The sequence below is a fragment of the Amia ocellicauda genome, chromosome 12 (genome assembly GCF_036373705.1).
Source record: "Amia ocellicauda isolate fAmiCal2 chromosome 12, fAmiCal2.hap1, whole genome shotgun sequence".
NCBI lineage: Eukaryota > Metazoa > Chordata > Actinopteri > Amiiformes > Amiidae > Amia > Amia ocellicauda.
Window position 1 is genome coordinate 36543434 of NC_089861.1, and position 20009 is coordinate 36563442.

The 20009-nt window shown below is 43.0% G+C and overlaps 1 protein-coding gene across 1 annotated transcript in view; it reads left to right on the plus strand.

Annotated features, from left to right (window-relative positions):
* iglon5 (IgLON family member 5) overlaps window positions 1-18377 on the plus strand; it is a 326672-nt gene extending 308295 nt beyond the window's left edge. Inside the window, exons 7-8 of the mRNA XM_066719470.1 lie at window positions 2337-2488; window positions 17397-18377. Of these exons, the coding sequence (XP_066575567.1) occupies window positions 2337-2488; window positions 17397-17500 (256 nt within the window). The 3' untranslated portion in view covers window positions 17501-18377. The remainder of the gene's footprint in view (window positions 1-2336; window positions 2489-17396) is intronic.
* The last annotated feature ends 1632 nt before the right edge of the window (window positions 18378-20009 follow it).

A 20009-nucleotide genomic window follows, 5' to 3' on the forward strand; every position in this document is an offset into this window, starting at 1 on the left:
AGAATTAAGTGAAAAATACAATGGTACCTTACAAAATTGATGCATGCAATCAAGAAATTAATATTATTCTTCACTGACATTGAAATACACACTGCAAGTGACAAAAGATTGAAAACCTCAAATGTATAGTATTGTGGATTAGAATTTGAAAATTACACATTTAATAACACATGCATTTAAACTACAAATGAATGCAACTTCTAGTTATTATTTTTTTTTTTTTGCCATTTTTTTCAAAAGCCTAAAAAAAACAAACCGCTTGACGAAAAGTCATGAAACTTCACACAGTGTTAGATGGCTATGTAGTGCTATATCATATGCAATATGGAGGCCATATGTGACATGGTCTTGTGGCCATAGTGGCTTAAGTGACAAATTGTGGACAATCTAGAAAAATCTTCTTCTCCAAAACCGCTAATGAGACAGATGTGATACTTGGTGTGTGATGTTATGTTATGGCCTATATTCAGATTTGTTCAAGACAAGTTGATAAGTCACATGGTTTGGCAGCCATATTGGATTGGCCAAAAATTTTCAAAGATCTTCTCCGAAACGGTTGGTCGGATTGATACGAAATTTTGTACACGTGATCTTGGCTAGCTCCTCTATCAAATGTGTTGAAGGCAAGTTGATTGAAATAACAACATGGCCACCATGAGCCAATCAAATTTCAGTAGTAGATTATCTTGAATTCAATTTTACTTGACAGAGGTAATCCCAATGTCAAAATGGTGGCCATAGGTCACATGTGTAGGTGGCCATATTGAATTTGAAAAAAAAAAAGAAAACTCATGAAATTTCATAAAATTGTAGAGGCTGATGTTGACCTATGCCATATGGAATAAGGCATGGCGTCCATCTTGGATTTTATGCCAAGTTTGGATGATGTTCAAACATCTTCTCTGAAACCGCAGGTCCGATTAATTTCAAATTTTGTACACATGCCCTTGGCAAGGTCCTTCATCAGATTTGTTAATGGCAATATGATTGACGAAACAAGATGGCCGCCATGAGCCAATCGCATTTCAGCAATGGTTTAATTGCATAAGGTGTCATAAACAGCAGTTTTGAACTGCATTAGAATGTGTTAAACTCAATGGTAATGTGTAGATGTGTACTTGGCCCCCTGCATTGCTGCTTGCAGCTATATTTATTATTATTATTATTATTATTATTATTATTATTATTATTATTAATGAGTGTTATTCTATCTTTTGGAATTGCTCTCAAATTAGCCTGCCCCAGTTATGCATGACCAGACATTGTAATTTACATTGGATCAGGACTACTTTACTTTTTTAAATGTAAAATCTTTCAAATACAATTAACAGGAAATAAAGCTTCTAAAGTAAATTAATAACTGTAACCAACAGAAAAAACACCAACCGAGTACACTCTAAAAATTGAAGGTTCTTCAGCGGTTCTATTCAGAACCTTTGGGTTCTTCATGAGTTAAAGGGTTTGTTTAAGAACTGCGAGGTCCATGGTAAACACAAGTTATCATTTAAGAACCCTTTTTCATCATCACAAATGATTTAACATACATTTAAGGTTCTGTAAGGATCCTTGTTTGCAAGGATCCTTCGTAAAAGGTTATAATAAGAACCTTAAGGGTTCCTCCACAGTATTAACCCTGGGAACCCCAAAAGGTTCTTATTAGAACCTTCACTTCTTAGAGGTTATGTATAGGATGAGTACTGTAATTGTATAAGAAAATATACACATTTAGGTAAATTAGTGTTACTATAAGCTTTCATTAATTTCTAATACATTTTAGGACAGCCCTATAACTCTATTAATATGTCACCACAAAGTGGATAGAAAGCAGAAGATCACAAAAATATTAATATGAATACCACTTGTGTTTAGCCTTCGTGCACTGCTCAGTTGGCGCCCCTTTCTCAAATTCTGTTGACTCTTCCGGAGAAGCAGGCTTGGCCGACGTGACTTGTTTGCTGTCCAATGGCATAAGTCAAATATATTTTACAATGTACCCTCCCGTAATTGCTTCTGAAAATGCTGCAGCCACTGCTTTATATTTTCAGCACTTCCAAATCTCACAGCCACTGCTTTATTATTTCAGCCGTTGCACTTCAGGGCCACCATAGGAAACAGATGACTATCACGATTATAACAAACATACAAATTCCACATATGCAAGCAAATGCAGTTATATTAGATACAGATGTGCAAGAGCATGCATTGATACATATGGATTAAAATATTTCAGTAATTCAGTTTGAAAGTGTCTGTGTAGAAAAAAAAAGTTGCATATTTATTAATATTTAAAAAGTGTAGACCCAGTTTGCTAATGGATGTGACTGTGGTTTTGGCAGACTTGTGGGGCAGGACAGCAACTTCAAGATCCAGAATGAGAAGACACGCTCATTACTTGTGTTTACCAATGTGACAGCTAAGCATTTTGGGAACTATACCTGCTTTGCCTCAAACAGACTGGGATCCTCCAACTCCAGCATGCTTTTGTTCAGTGAGTAGAACAACCTGCTTTGTCTGTAACACTTTGAAATGGCTCTCAATAACCCATGCTTTCCAACTGAGATATCAGTTTTATTCCTTATTAGTCTTAAGACTGTCTAATGTTTATTTTGCATTTTAGAACTTAGTTTAACACTAGCACCGCCATAGCCGAATTTTGAGTTGCTTTTGCAATTCAAATGTAAGTATCTCTGCATATGTGAATTTCTCCTTCATATCCATTCTTATTTGTTACTAAATATTTGAATTAAATACATTTACTGCATTTCAGCTGTAAACTGGTAAAAATGTGTAAGCTACATACGATTTCTTCTTTAACCGCCAAACCACCGTTTATGAGGTAGGCTATATTGAATATAATAAGGCCAACAATCTGGGCTTTGTAATAGAATTGTGAAATAATTGTAATTGTGCTGATTGCTGAAACATGAATTTCTACACATCATATATTAATATATTATTATCATTATTTTATTAGCAGATTAGAAGTCACAAAATATACATAATTCAATTTGTCTGCCTGTCCTCTGATCAGCTCCTTCAACCTTCAGTTCAGTCTTGATCACATTGCAAATGCAGGTCTCTGGATCAATGCCTTCATCAGTCACCTGTTTGATCATGTTTGATAATTATTTTGTATTAAGTGTAGAGCTGTTGACAGGCTGGCTCGTCTTAGCTTTTATTAGACTGTTGTTGGCACCACCATTCAGTCTCTTTTGTGGCTTAAAATTTTTTTTTAAAATAAGGTTTTGCTTAACCCATTGAGCAGTAAGAATGTACTGGTGGGGTGGAAAGTAACGAATTACAACTACTCTCGTTCCTGTTATTGAGTAGCTTTTCTGTGTATTTTACCAATGTGGTAATTTTAACTTTTTTAATTTTACTTGTATATTTTGAGCAAAGTATTGTACTTCGCTACTTTTAAAAAGGCATTTGTTACAGAGTCAAATTTTGTAGACTGTCATGGAAAAAACAAAATGTGGACGACAGACAGACAAATAGACCAATAAATGAAGGAGAAATACATTCAAATATCAAGCATCCCACCCACAGTACTCAGCAGGCCAATCACAGTGTGTGTCATGATGCTTATGGCTGGTCAGTCCATTAATCACAGATTTGAGGTCAGTCTTCCAGTCCAGCAGCAGTGAGGTCAGTTAACTAGCTGTCTAGCCACCAGTACTGGTGAGTGAACATTTTTCAATCGAAATCGAAGATCGATCCAAACGAGCTTTTCATTTCGACCATCAGATTGAAAGGCAGGGTCGCGCTTTATTTACTGGGCTTCGCCAAAACAAAATGAATTCAAGTATCAGAAAAACAAAACGACAGCAGACAGTAAATATCTCTGTGTGTGTGAATTCCTCCCGCTTATCCGTTCTTCTGTGTCACTACATATTTAAATTAGATATGGTGTTTCAGTTGTGTACTCCTCAAATGTAGTAAGTTATATTATAAACACTTTCTTAGTTCATGCGTTAGGATACTGAATACAATATAGCCGATAATCTGGGCTTTGTAATACAAAATAGTCATTGTGAAAGAGTAATAATCATGTTGATTCCTGAAATATATATATCCTGATCATACACTCACCTAAAGGATTATTAGGAACACCTGTTCAATTTCTCATTAATGCAATTATCTAACCAACCAATTACATGGCAGTTGCTTCAATGCATTTAGGGGTGTGGTCCTGGTCAAGACAATCTCCTGAACTCCAAACTGAATGTCTGAATGGGAAAGAAAGGTGATTTAAGCAATTTTGAGCGTGGCATGGTTGTTGGTGCCAGGCGGGCCGGTCTGAGTATTTCACAATCTGCAAAGTTACTGGGATTTTCACGCACAACCATTTCTAGGGTTTACAAAGAATGGTGTGAAAAGGGAAAAACATCCAGTATGCGGCAGTCCTGTGGGCGAAAATGCCTTGTTGATGCTAGAGGTCAGAGGAGAATTGGCCGACTGATTCAAGCTGATAGAAGAGCAACTTTGACTGAAATAACCACTCGTTACAACCGAGGTATGCAGCAAAGCATTTGTGAAGCCACAACACGTACAACCTTGAGGCGGATGGGCTACAACAGCAGAAGACCCCACCGGGTACCACTCATCTCCACTACAAATAGGAAAAAGAGGCTACAATTTGCACAAGCTCACCAAAATTGGACAGTTGAAGACTGGGAAAATGTTGCCTGGTCTGATGAGTCTCGATTTCTGTTGAGACATTCAGATGGTAGAGTCAGAATTTGGCGTAAACAGAATGAGAACATGGATCCATCATGCCTTGTTACCACTGTGCAGGCTGGTGGTGGTGGTGTAATGGTGTGGGGGATGTTTTCTTGGCACACTTTAGGCCCCTTAGTGCCAATTGGGCATCATTTAAATGCCACGGCCTACCTGAGCATTGTTTCTGACCATGTCCATCCCTTTATGACCACCATGTACCCATCCTCTGATGGCTACTTCCAGCAGGATAATGCACCATGTCACAAAGGTCGAATCATTTCAAATTGGTTTCTTGAACATGACAATGAGTTCACTGTACTAAACTGGCCCCCACAGTCACCAGATCTCAACCCAATAGAGCATCTTTGGGATGTGGTGGAACGGGAGCTTCGTGCCCTGGATGTGCATCCCACAAATCTCCATCAACTGCAAGATGCTATCCTATCAATATGGGCCAACATTTCTAAAGAATGCTTTCAGCACCTTGTTGAAACAATGCCACGTAGAATTAAGGCAGTTCTGAAGGCGAAAGGGGGTCAAACACAGTATTAGTATGGTGTTCCTAATAATCCTTTAGGTGAGTGTATATTCATATATTATTGGCATTATGTATTGTATTAGCAGATCCTGTGATGCTGTGATCGGCTCAGCGAGTTTCTTTCCTGTGCAATTCAGTCTCATTTTGTTTTATATAATCAAACGTTACTGTAATTAATTTAATTTGGCCTGTCTCGTTATCTGGAACCCATTCAGTGTTTTAGACTAACAAAACAACTAAATACAGAAAAAGTCGAGTCAGATCAAAACCTGCATACTGTTACAAGCTTCGCACTGATAAAACACACACTCTGGTCTGATTTGTAATTTGCAATTGGTCAAAGAGTTATTTAGTTTATTATAAAATAAACTATTTGTCAGTGAGTGTCCTGTTCAGGACAAGACCTGAGAGTCACGGTGCTTCCTTGTTGCAATAGATGCGGGGATTGCATTTCCTTGTGCAAGATAAATATCTAAATAAGGCCATCATTTTCATCTATTTCATCCTACATAGATCTATAACATGCGATAAAAAACACAAACAAAACGCCAGCTGAAATGCATTTTGTCAACCAATAATGTCCCATTAAAAAAAATACTCTCTCTCTTTCTCGGGCACACACACATTCAAACTTTATTGCTTTATTGGAATGAAAAACAACGTTTCCAGTGATATAATTTAAATATTTATAATTGATTGAATGCAAACATAATTATATTCTCACTCTCAAACTTTCTTGTCTTCTTTGGTGAAACACTACATAAACTGGTAATCAAATGTAATATGTAAATAATAGTTATTTAGCTGTAATAAACATTTATTTTGTGTGATTCCCCCCCACCTCCAGTATTCAATATTATTTATTATTTCAATGTTATTACTATTTAACACGCATAACTAATGGACTCAATTCAGATATTAAAAGTTATATACATATATTTTCCCCTGTTTCTCTCTGGGATGTCACAACAGAACATTTTAGAATGTACTGCTCAATAACCTGCAGCTGTGATAGAAATTGAAACTATTGGAATAGGTGTCTGGCAGGTTGTTCACAGCTGCATCAACATATTTCTGTGACAAATGTCTTTGAGCTTACCTGTTAGAAGACGCTGTGAGGCTGCAGTGCCTCTTCATTTCATTCGTGGGAAGCAAAGTGTCTCAAACACATTTATTCGCAGGAGCACAAGACACCTGTCAGTGACTTTCTTTAGGGCCATTAAATGTTGGTTGTCTGTACCGTTACCAAGCCACATTTTCTTCTGATAATCTAATACATTCTCCTGTGCATAGGCGTAGGTTTAGAGGGGATGCTGAGAGAACTTTAAATGCCCCTCCCCCAATAATGTATGTCTGGCTCCATAGGCATAGGGTGCGTCGCCCCAGCTCGATACAAAGATTGATGATTTCCTAAAAAATCAAGTTGCAGTTAAAAGTGGCCAGACCCATAGCTTTAGCAGGCCTGGGTTCGGGTGCCACAGAATGCCCTGAGCTTGAGACTGCAGATCCACCAAATGGGGGAACTGCCATGGTCTTCCAGACAAGATGCACACCAGATCTGTGAACCACAGTCTGTGAGGCCACCTGGGGGCAATCAGCAGAAATGTCATTCATTCTCGTCTGATCTTCTCCATTACCACTGGGTCGGAGGGCCTGCAAGATGGATCACTGGTTGAGCATCTTGAAGTGCAACACATTGAGGTGGTGGTCTAGGCATATCAGATGGGACATGGGGCGGAAAACGCCATCTTTCTTGGACACCAGGAAGTAAGAGGAATAGAATCTCTCATGCTGCAGCAAAGCACAGAGATACTGGAAGGGGTGGGGGATTTTGAAATAGGTAGTGGCCAATATAAATTGGAGCTCCAAAGGGCCCCTGGAGCGAGTGTGCCAATTGGAGAGTACCTGGGGGGTGTAGTGGTGGGCCAGAGGCTGTTGGAAGCCCTCAGGGCACATGTTCGGATGATGGAGGAGGCAGCAGAGCGGTCGTCCTCTGCTTATTTCAAGCTCTGGTGCACAATCGAATATGAGCATAGCATCTCCATGGGTGGAGATTGCTGGGGGCAGCTGTCTGGGGCCAAGGATTGCAGCATAGCCTCCTCACACAGACCAAGAATGAAGCCTGGGAAGATGGGTGCATCAAGTGAACCAGGGCGGTGGATGTTGCCTGGCAATTCCAAGTGGACTGTCTGGCAGCAATGGGAGTGCTCTCTGGGGTTGCTCAGAAAGTGGTGTCGTGATGGTGAAGGGGCCACCGATGGCAGGGAGTGGGGGCAAAACCCTGAAGCCACTGTGGATTGCCAGGAGTTGCTCAGGGAGGTCGACAGCCAGGAGTGCTGCTGGAATTACACACAGATTACATAGGAGGTGGGGTCCTGTATCGCCTTATTTGCCCAGGCAAATGGCACAAGAGTTGTGCCGGATGGACGTGCTTGCTCTATAATGGTGGTCTGCAATGATCTGGAGATCCAGCAGGGAAGTTAAAAAGAGAAGGGAGATTCTTGAGCTTTGTATTATTTTTTTCGTGTGCACAGCGGTCAGAGCCAGCTGGTGTGGGCACTTAAAAAGTGCTCCAACCACCGAGACGCCTCCACAAAGTTTTGGTGTGGCTAGCGGGACGTTACACAAAAGAGACTGAAGGCACACTGTAATATAGAGTTGGCTCTGAGGAGGTTGTATTATTGTACCATGCGCTGGGGTTCACTGACATGGGTGCAGTTTGGGGGGAGACTGGATATGTTTATTAATTTATTTTCAGTAGTTTACAATTAAGATTAAAAATAAATTAATAAATTTTATTCACCCTTGATTCCTAATGTGGGGGGCAAAGCAAATCGGAACCCAACTGTGCTTTTGCCGCTCAGTCCCAACAGGTTTCATGGTATTTTCATACATTATGTGACATTCCTGTTTTGAATGCCATTTTTTTCAAGTTATCTTTCAAGTCGGAAGCACTGCCCAAGGGGGAGGGGTTTCTGTGCACTTCCGCGGGAACCCAATCGAAACGTCACTCTATCAAAGCTGCCATTGGCCCCTGCGCTCGTCACTCAGAACAGGTCCCTTCCCACTTCCTGTTCTTGTACTTGTACTCAGCTGGCGGAGACCTCGGAGCAACATGGTGCATCACCTACCACGGCCCCTATCTCGGAGATAGCAGCGGCGGCGGATCAGCTGGTCACGGTGATACGCCAGGGGGCAAGGGCGACAGGGCGATCCTTGGCAGCCATTGTGGCGGCACGCCGCCAGCTTTGGCTGTCCCAGGCACGGCGGGTCCCTGAGGCGGACAGGACTCGCCTCATGGACGCCCCTATCTCGCCAGGCTTTACTTTTAGCCTCTCTGTGGAGGAGATGCTATCGCGCACTCTTCAGGAGAGGGAGTAGTCCCTGCAGCTGGCCCGAGTGTACCCAATGGCACCTCAGGTTCAGCAATGCAGGCTGTCTGCGGCAGCTCACCGGCGGGGAGGCCCCCCGACCGCGGTTCTTAGGCCACAGCCCAGGCCACAGGCCGGACCACAGTCCAGGTCACAGCCTCGCCCACCTGCCGATCTCCGCCAGTGCCTCACTGGCAGGCAGGAAGCCCCGCAGGCTCACCGCCCTGGCCCCCGGTGGCCCACGGCAGCTCGTGGTAATAGGGGACCTGGCTCAACCCCACCTCCTCCACCACCCGAGCCCCGCCCCTGAGGCGTTCCAGTAGCCTCTGGCCCACCCTCAAGACTCTTGGGTGCTCCAAATTATATCAGTTGGCTACTCCCTGCAATTTCAGACACGTCCACCCCCCTTCCAGGGCGTGGTGTAGACGCGAGTGAGGGACCCGTTGCAGTGTGCGGTGCTTCGTGTCAAAATCGCCGCTCTCCTGGAGAAGCGAGCAATCCGCGAAGTGCCCCCGCCGGGGCAGCACGAGGCATTTTATTCCCCATACTTCCTTGTGCCCAAGAAAGATGGCAGTTTCCGCCCCATCTTGGATCTTTGGCGCCTGAACTGCCACCTCAAGGTGCTGCGCTTCAAGATGCTCAACCTGCGCACCATGTCCCAGGCCATCAAGCCTGGCGACTGGTTCACCATGGTGGATCTCCCATTTCACATCCCCATTGCGCAGGCGCACAGGAAGTTTCTCAGCTTCGCCTTCGAGGGCCGAGTGTTCGAGTTTGCTGTTCTCCCCTTCGGCCTGTCACTAGCGCCACGCACTTTTTTCCAAGTGCATGGACGTCGTGCTAGCCCCCTTCCGCCTCTCCAAATTGGGCCTTCGGGTCAATCGAGAGAAGAGCCGCCTGACGCCAAATCAGCAGGCACAGTTCCTTGGACTGCGCCTCGATTCTGTTGCCATGCTCACCACGCTGGCACCAGAGAGAGTTGCCTCAATACACACGTGTCTCTTCCTCTTCCGACTGAGAGCTCATGTCGGGGTGTCCCTTTGCCAGAGGCTGCTGGGCCTCCTAGCGGCTGCATCACAGACCTTCCCCCTCAGCCTCCTCCAGTTGAGGCTGTTGCAGTGGTGGTTCAGGTCTCTCAGGATGCACCCTCGCCACGATCGAGCACGCTGAGTCACAGTCACTCCGGCGTGCTGGAAGGCGCTACATTGGTGGCGGAGCCCCCACAATTTGACCCTCGGTGTGCCCCTGGGGCCAGTTTACCACCAAGCAGTCATGACAACAGACACCTCCAAGCAGGGTTGGGGAGCAGTCTGCGACGGACGTGGAGTCGGAGGCAGGTGGACGGAGCCCACACGGACCCTCCATATCAACATCCTGGAGTTACAAGCAGTACTCCTTGGACTGTCACATTTCCTGCCAGTCCTGCGGGACAGACATGTGCTGGTCCGGATGAACACACAGTGGTGGTTGCCTATATCAACAGGCAAGGAGATCTCCGGTCGCGCAGACTGTACTATCTAGCACGCCGTCTGCTTCTGTGGGCGCAGCCACGGTTCCGCTCCGTCAGAGCAGTTCACCTCCCAGGCCTGTCCAACACGGGGGCGGACCTCCTCTCTCAGGGAGGCCCCCCGGTATCGGAATGGCGCCTCCATCCACTTGTGGTACAACAACTGTGGAGCCGGTTCGACAGGGCGGACGTGGATCTCTTTGCCTCGGCAGAGTCCACACACTGCCCACTATGGTTCTCTGTCCAAGACCGCTCAGGAACCCTAGGGATCGACACGCTAGCCCACACGTGGCCACGCTGTCTCCTTTACGCATTCCCACTGTTCCCCTTCCCCCGGTGATCCTGGAGAAGGTCAGGAGAGAACGAGGGATAGTTCTGCTGATAGCCCCACGGTGGCCTTGCAGATTCTGGTTCGTGAACCTGATCGCCCTCCTCCACGGAGATCCTTGGCAGCTCCCAGTGAGAGCGTACTTGTTGTCCCAGGTGCAGGGCACGCTTGGCACCCCAATCTGGGCCTCCTCCAGCTCTGGGCCTGGCCTCCCTGAGCGGGAGCGATTGATGGCCTGGGGTCTGTCGGACGCGGTAGTTGCCACTATTCAGTCGGCGAGAGCTCCCTCTACGAGGTCACAGTATTCCTACCGCTGGTGGAAGTTTAGCACCTGGTGCCAAGACGGCAGTCAAGACCCAATTAATTGCCAATTGGCAATCGGGGTCATATTGCAATTTCTACAAGAGCTGTTGGACCAGGGCAAGTCCCCGTCCAAGCTCAAAGTGTATCTGGCGGCCATCTCCACGTCATGTTCGGATTGATGGCGAGCCTCCTGGGTCTCATTTTCTGGCTGTGCAGTTTCTAAAGGGAGCTCGATGGCTACGGCCTCCTCGAACCCTTTCACTGCCTGCATGGCGCCTTGATGTAGTGCTGGACGCACTTTCCCAAGCTCCATTTGAGCCATTGAACTCAGCTGAGCTGAAGCTGGTGTCACTTAAGATCACCTCTGCAAAACGCGTGAGCGAGTTACACGCCCTGTCCGTACACCCATCATGTGTCCGTTTTGCGGGAGATGGCTCCATGGTCATGCTACGGCCTAACCCTGCGTTCCTCCCGAAAGTGCTGTGTCCATTTCATGTCAACAGGCCTATTGAGTTGATGGCTTTTCATCCTCCTCCCTTCGCTTCAGAGCAAGAGAGTCGGCTTCACCTGCTCTGCCCTGTGCAGGCCCTCAGGTACTATTTGGAACACACTAAGGCGCTCAGACCAACTGTTTGTGTCTTATGGAGCGCGGACACAGGGCCAGGCGCTTTCAAAGCAGCGCCTCTCGCATTGGATTGTGGACACCATTACCATGGCCTACGAGTCTACTGGGACCCCGGTGCCTGATCACCTGGTGGCCCACTCAACTCGAGGCGTTGCCACATCGTGGGCCCTTTTTCAAGGTGCCCCCTTGGCAGACATTTGTGCGGCTGCAGCTTGGGCCTCAGCGCTTACATTTGCCCGGTTCTACAGGTTGGATGTGACGGGACCGGTCCCTTCCATCGGGAACCCGGTGTTGGCTGCAGTTGAGCCCCAGTAGCCTACGGGCTCTGGCTCCTGCCTTTTCCTCGCCCAGCCTGCCCCTGTAAGTGCTTCCGTGTCTTTCCCTTCCACCGGACTATGCCTTCCAGTCGAGCACCCACGCGAGCTGCTCCTGGATGTACGGACAGCCCTGTCGATGTGTTCCCAGGGCTTGTCATGCGGCCTACAGGCATGTTGCCTTACGAGGCTGCCCTGTATATAGTTCGTTCATTGTAATTTTGTTGCGGTGGTGCATGTGTTGGCCTGTACCCCGCTCTGTATATTGGTCAGCAGGTCTGTGGCCCGCTCTGGCTGTTTATGCCATGGAGCAGGGGACCGCTGCTGTTGTTCTCCAGCGGAGGGCACTTGAGTGCTCCAGTGCCCCGCTGTGTACATAGTTTATTTATTCACACGGTAAGAGCTTTAGTTGCCCTGCGTTAGCTGCGCTATTCGACAGGTGTCAACTGTTCCTGTGTTCCACGCGTGGCGCATGAGCCAGCTCCTGCACCCCGTGATGTATATATGTGTATATATGTATTATGTGTTAAACAGCAGGACTGTGGCTTCATTCTAAAATTGTAGAATGGAGTTCACTGCCACTGTTCCCAGCTGATGGCGCTTGAGTTTCGCTACCTCGCTGTGTACATAGTTCATTGGTCAGCAGGTCTGTGGCCCGCTCTGGCTGTGTGCCATAGAGCAAGAGTCCACTGCTGCTGCCCTCAGTGGTAAGTACGTGAGCAGGCTCGTGTATATAGTTCCTTTGTTAACACAGTAGAACTAATGTTGCCCTGCGTTAGCCGGTCTAACCAGCAGGCGTCAACTGCTCCTGTGTTCCATGGGCGGTGCATGAGTTAATTCCTGCGCCCTGTGGTGTATATAGTTTGTTTGTACGAAATCTAAATTTTCAGCATAATGGAGCTCTTCCACTCTGTACTGTTTAGTTGAGTTGGATGCTCTTGTGCTGCATGTTGACAGCATGAAGGTCTTGCTGTCACGCGATATGTATGTATTGTATATTGTTCAGCTCAGCTACTCTGTTGACTAGCCAGCTATGTATTATATTGTATTTTTCTCATTGGGTCTGTGGCCCCGTTCCTATTGGATCAGGGGTCCACTGCCATGATATTGTGCAGAGGCCGCACAAGTGCTTGATTGCCCGTGCCAGATATTGTGCAAGTAGATTCGGCCTCGCTCCTAGCTGCACTAGTAGAGCAGCCAGCCTTGCTCTTGTAAGAGGGTGTAAGAGTTGACTTCTGTAGCCCCGCTTTGTATATGCTGATTGCAGACAGTTCCTGGTAGAGCATGACTACGTCGCTCCTGGACGGCTCAGGTATGGCCCTACGGGGCCCCTGAGGTTACTGTCTGGAGTTGTGTTGCCGAGGTCCCCTAGCGGTGCACCTCAGGTCAGCTCAGCTCGCTGCCTCCTACCTTGCGACGGCTTGGTTATACAGTAACCCCTCCCCCTTGGGCAGTGCTTCTGACTTGACAGATAATGATAGGTTGCGTATGTAACCCCGGTTATCTGAAAAAGGAAGGACTGCCCAAGGGTTGCAAGGTCATGCGGGAGTCCTAGCTCCCGGCAAAAGAGGATGAACCTGCGCTGACATCACGTTTTATGGAACACGAAGTGGAAGGGACCTGTTCTGAGTGACATGCGCAGGGGCCAATGGCAGCTTTGATAGAGTGACGTTTCAATCGGGTTCCTGTGGAAGTGCGCAGAAACCCCTCCCCCTTGGACAGTGCTTCCTTTTTCAGATAATCGGGGTTGCATACGCAACCTATTGTTTGATGATATTAAATGGGAGTGGACGCTAATGTAAAACTAAACTATTATGCTCAGTGGCGTATTTTCGGGACCATGGCAAATTTGATTTTTTTGTGTGATTATTTTGTAGTTGGAGCTCCCTGCTCTGGATTTGAACAGTGCTCCGCAGGTGCTCCTCTGAGTGCTGCAGTAGTGTTATGCCCACTATACCAGAATAACGAATTTCCCAATAAGTGATGCTTAACACTGTATTCATTTTTTCTGAGGATTATGTCACATGTAACGTGCTCATATACCATACCAGTCACAACAGCAACAGGGGAGTGATCATTCAGTGCACTAAAACTACTCAAAACATATTTGCGCTCCACTATGAAAGAAGAAAGACTTTATGGCCTAGGACACCTATACATAAATAAGGACTAATTTATGGAGATGTTATTTATGAATTTGGGCGTCACAACAGGAAACTTGCATTAACCAAGAAAATGCTACATCAGCTGCGGAAACAGCTTATTTCCACTGAAGATGCATATTTCTAGCAGGCACACAAATCGAAAGTTGTGCATCCTCACCCGTTTCAATTACAGAGTTCCGCCGAAATAGATCTATTGGATTGTCAAGCACCAGAAACGATATCTAGTTTGCCTGCATAGTCAGTTGATATTAGATTTTTCACTGGATGTGTTCCACAGTGATGTGTGGTTGGGGAGCGAAGTTATGTTTGAGTCAATATCTGCATTATTTCCTGGATTTCATGGACATTTTGAATTATGTCTAATATATGGGCCAGATGACATGCAAGCCTACTGGGGGGAAAAAAGTGTGATTGCATAGAAAATGAAATTATACATACGAAGTAGAGATTAAAATATTATTAAGCCCCCTGCCTATTGTTGTCACCTGGCTAGTATTGTACCAAATTGTTCAGGATTTTTATGTACTTTGACCCGTTTCTTTTTTTTTTCTTGTGGAAGATGTTTGGCAATTCTAAGCATTGTAATCTATTGGATATGTTCTTAAAAATGTGCTTCAATCAGTTTGCTATTCCCCCCCCTGTGTATGATGTAGGAGACAAATGGTGCCCCATAGTTTTGTGAGACTTCTGCACATGTTCAGGCCAGATGAAGAGGAGTTCAGTCTGTTAGTGCGACAAATATGTTTCATGGATGAGGAGATGCTTTAAAATACTTTTGTATGTCACCACATAATTTTTCTGACCTGCTGCAATGCCTACAGCCATACATTGTACACCAGTCAACCCACCACTCGCCAATAAGCACAGCTGAGCAATTGGCCATTACTAACAGCATCTCCCTGCTCAAACCAATCAGCATTTGTTTGATGCACAGGACTGCATATACGTGTCACATGTTGTTGAGATTTTGTGCACATCAGCTCCTCTGTGAGCCTTGGCGAGCTACGCTTACCTAGAAACCCCTTCTCTGTGTCACTACGCAGAGACATTTACAAGTATCTTTGCAAATGCATAAATCAGGCTTACCCTGACACCTGCCTTTTTATCTGAGAGTTCTAGGGCTTTCAGAGGGTCTTTGGATAGTATAGCTATTCGTAGTCACGGTTTGTGATTCGGTAAAACAATATAAGATCTCTAGGGCTGATGACAGACCATAGTAACGTCCTTTCCATTGGTCAATACAATGCCCATGTTCTGCAGTTGCACACTGGATTACAAAAGCCAGGAAAATAAATCGCAAATCTCTATCGTAAATCGTTTCCCCATAAATTAAAGCTCCGTTGAGCTTTGAAAAGCATATTGACCTGGTCTTAAACAATTATCAATCTAAATACAAATGATGGCACTGTTTACTGTAATCACTGTGCTGCGACAACCGTTGAACCTACAATTTGAATAACTCATATTGCATACAGAGAAAAAATGAGGATGAATTCAAAAACTTGTTTTCATTCAGTGGTTCATGTAGTTTAATACAGACAACAGTGACCATAAGTCTTTGCCAAGATTTCGCCTTTAAAAAAAAAAAGTGTTTCCTGGGTGAGTTAGAGATGTCACTACTGTAATGTCTGCATTCATATATACTGAAAGGATATCTCAATTAAAGTAAATTATTAAATCCTGTTAGCTTTGCAAACTGTTATAATGAAGCTAGGAAATTGCAAATATTTAGTTTGATTTTACAGTGTTGATTTATTTTGTACCTTAATGGCCTCTGTAGCAGTAAATACCATGCAGGAGATTTTGAGTGTGCTACGATCCTTACTGTGCTTCCACTTTATTTGTATATACTTTTTTAACTGTAACACAATTTAGAGCATACTACTAGCAGATTATTGTTGAGCCGTTGTAATGAGGTTGCCAATTCATAAAACTTGAGTAATAATATTGCTTAGCCAGATTAATTCACTGTTGTCTACGCTACTGACCCAAGAACTAAGGTAACCCACAGCCTTAAGTTGCAGTTTATTTTTTACATTAGCAAAAAGGAAAAGGAAGGAATGCAGTGGGTAATATAACACACTATATTTTAAATTAACTAATATGTAATATTAACATTTTTTTTTCAAGAGACTAATAACGATGAATACTGTGTATGTTTTGAAGCTGAGATTTTTTTTGTAGAAGTCAATGTACTCAGTGCATCTTGAGATTCAATGCTTCTCGGCTACGCTTGACACATCTTTGACATCTTTCTCTCTCTCTATGCCTCACAAGAGGCATACATTGCCCTGATCTAGATTGTGCTCTCACTCTCATTCTCCTGGGCATCACTTATTGTTATTAAAGGAGTGCTAGGAATCAATCTCATGCCATTTCACTGGAGTACTCTGAAGATGAGAGTAAGGAGAAGCAGTCTTTGCTGGGGTGGGTGGCAGCATACCTAAAGGCTCTATGGCTAGTGCTCTGCCAGCTTTCCGACACTTCCTGAAGGACGTGCAGTCCTCCTGGAACAGACCTGCTCTAGCTCCTCAACTATCAAGGCAACAAAGCAGTTTTTGAGAGTGCATGATGCAGAAGATGGCCTTGCGGCCTTTCCGATGGTGGATGCCACCATTATTGCAATTGTCTTACCACTGCCATTCTCAGCCATTTCATGGGTCTTTGCCTCCCTTAATAGGTTGTGCAGAACACTGTTGACAGGTTCCCAGGCAATACCTGTGCATCAGTGCATTCACTTATGCATTAACTATGATTTAAAAACTTCATCAAATACATTTAAAAAATCGAATTAAATATATTTTATATTGGCATGAAAAAGAATACTGTAACACCAAAACGGGGACTCAAACCCTGTTTTCCCGCGTCACAGTGCAGTGATCTTGGCCTCTAAGCGAGGCTCAAGATTGCTACACTACCACCACCCTGTCATTACAGAGTGCCCTTGTGCTGCTCTTCCATCTCTTCACTGAGAATGGCCTGACGCAGACTTAGGGAGTTCTGGCCACGACGGGGACTCAAAACCCCTTTCTCCTGCATCACAATGCAGTGATCTTACCGCATCACTAAAAGGTCCAGACCTTTCAGCGAGGCTCGAGATTGCTACATTCTATTTTGATTGATATGTATTTAAATTAAACTTATTGAAATGGGACCTAGAAAATGTGCATAGAATGTTACTGTACAACAATCAGAAAACATTATGTTGGTGCATTCAAGGAACCATTTTAACAAAACCATGTAGTCATGTTAATACATTTCTGCATAATGTTTTTAATTTATCCAAACAAAAATGTATCTGGACTAAAACCTTACAAATGTTGCCAGAACAAAATGGCAATATATCAATGATTCAGTTAACATTTCTTCTCCCACTTTTGGCTTATGGGATTGAGAAATTGAGGTGTGACATATTTTGCCTTCACAATGAATCAATGGGTTTAAAGAAGAGTGAGTCCAGTTGTATTATCTGTATGGAATGAGATTTGATAGATTTGTCTTGTCTTTGCTTATTCCTCAACAGGACCTGGAGCAGTACGTGGTGGGGCTGCTTCCTCAGGCTTGGGGGCATCTGTGGGAGTTTGGTTCCTTTGGCCAGCACTCCTCATTCTCCTAATGAAGATCTAAGAGCGTTGAGTTAAAAATTGAGATATTAACTACGAACCCATCACTGTGAATGAAAAAATAATAATTATGCATTATTCCAAGAGCCATTACTCCATTGTCATTTTCCTTCAAACTAACAAGGCTTATTTTCTGTTCCCTAATGATAATATTGATAATAATTGCTGATCATCAGCTTCATATCTCCACAGACCAAAAATCAAACAAAAACAAACCTATCAGACCAGCTTTGTTTTTCACAGTGGTTTTTCCATCTTATCGGTATACCTCTATTAATACAAGCTATGTTTTTAAATTGTAAATTACTGAATGTAATTAGAGAAGGTGTCCTTCAATATATCAGACTAGTAGTAATCTGTTACATGCTGAATCTGAGATTTCCAAGTCACTAAATGTGACAGTGCACTCCAAAATCCCCCCCAAAAAGATTGTACATTAAAGTACTAACTTATTTTCTGAGAATCACCCAAATGTTTAAGGCTAGAATGCATGCAACATTTTAACTTCACCCAAATGTAGATGACAATTAAAATTAAATGGGTTGAAACATGAATATTATAACTACTTCAAAACGATAAAACAAAAGTGAATTTTCAAGTTCTAATACAACTTTATGAAAGATGAATAGTAAAAGTTTCCAAAAATGCAATTTACTTATGAAGGAATACAACTGCAAAATGTTATCTATTGATTTGACTAAATAGTCAGGAGAAAACCTAAGGAGAATGTTTTGCATGTTTTGCAAATTTACAGGGATGTGTAACATTTAGTTTTCATTTAACCATGTTTAAAATTATGTGATCTAGTATTATAGCTAGCATATTTATACTAGCAAGAGAATCAGTCATACTATGATGCTATCTACGCATTGCAAATGCAACTCAACTCAATATATATATATATATATATATATATATATATATATATATATATGAATGTGGTATAATAAAGGTCAAAATCACTTTACAAATATAAGAGTAAATCTATAAAATATGCTTTACTTTGTGGAAATACTTTTTCAATTCAAAATATGAATTTTGGGGAAAAAAATGCACATTGGTTATCTATAGGCAAATACATTTGTCATTATACTGTATGTACACAGACAAAATTACATCCTGTTGCATTATCTTAAAACACACAAACACACACACACACACACACACACACACAGGTCGACTCTTGTGTATCTGCCACTCGTTAATCTGTCAAATTCGCAATTCCGCCCAAAATCTGCAAGAAATAATTAATTCCCATTATAAAATGACTCGTTAATCTGCCAATTGCCAAACCGCCATTCGCCAAAGAGGTTTGAATCTCGGTACTTGAATTTAGTAATCATTATCCAATGTGAATTTAAAAAGTTGACTCTTGGATATGATAAGACAATAACTTTCATAGGCTAATTAAAGTTTACTCACATACAGGCACTAGTTATCAATACAGTGAATGAAGAGGTTAAATACAATCAGTGTGAGCACACATAGAAGGGTTTTAACAGATAACTCAAAACATGATACAACTCCAAACTAAAGTGTTTACTATGAACAAAACAGGAACACACAAAATCAAAATTATACATCCTCAAAACCGAAATCAATGTGCAGAAACCACTCAACAAGTAAGATAACCTTCAATAGAAAAGAGAATAAACTCACACACCTGTAATCCCCCATAGGCAACACCTATAAAATCAGCAATTCACACACTCCCTCCTCTAGGTTCTGATAATATGCTATACACAAATGGCAATAGTAGCCCCCATGTTTAAAATAACCCCTTATATCTAATGTCCCATATAATTTATGAAAGGTAGATATAATTAAACTTAAAATGTAGTTTCCATGCAGTATTATTGTAGGGGGAAATATCACAACTGATAACAACAGAAGGGTTTGTTTGTCTTACTTAATCTGATCTGTAGAATATACACATCAGCTGCAATCAGTGAAGAAAATGGCTTCTTTCAGTACCGTGCACTCTTCCATACTGCAAGTGCCGGCTTTCCCTTTTGTTTCCTTCTGCACGCTTCTAGAGCATAAAAAACATATATACATAATAATTTTTAGAAATTACTAAGGAACTAGAAATTACAAGAGAATACATTTAAAAGTTACTCCCCTTTAAAAAAAACATCAACTTTTACTTTTTTAGGCAAACTGGAGCTAATGAAAGAGTACATTTATACTTTTGTTTATTTCAGCTTATATTATCAAGAAGCCAAAGTGTGTTCTAGCTTTATAAATTACTATCCCAGAAAAAGAAAACAACATCTTCTAATCCCATGTTGAAATTAGTTACAGTAAATTCATATTTCCTTTTGTAGATTTAAATCACTGCATAATTACCACAAACAGTAAGATGGGCCATCCCACTGTGAAACATATTGCTAATCACAATTTTGTATTCCAGTGCATTAATGGCTTTTTGTTTGACAGAGGATTCTTCCTCCATCTTAATTTAAAATTGCCATTATTTAAAAAAAAAATTAAGTCAAGTACGTTTATTTCAT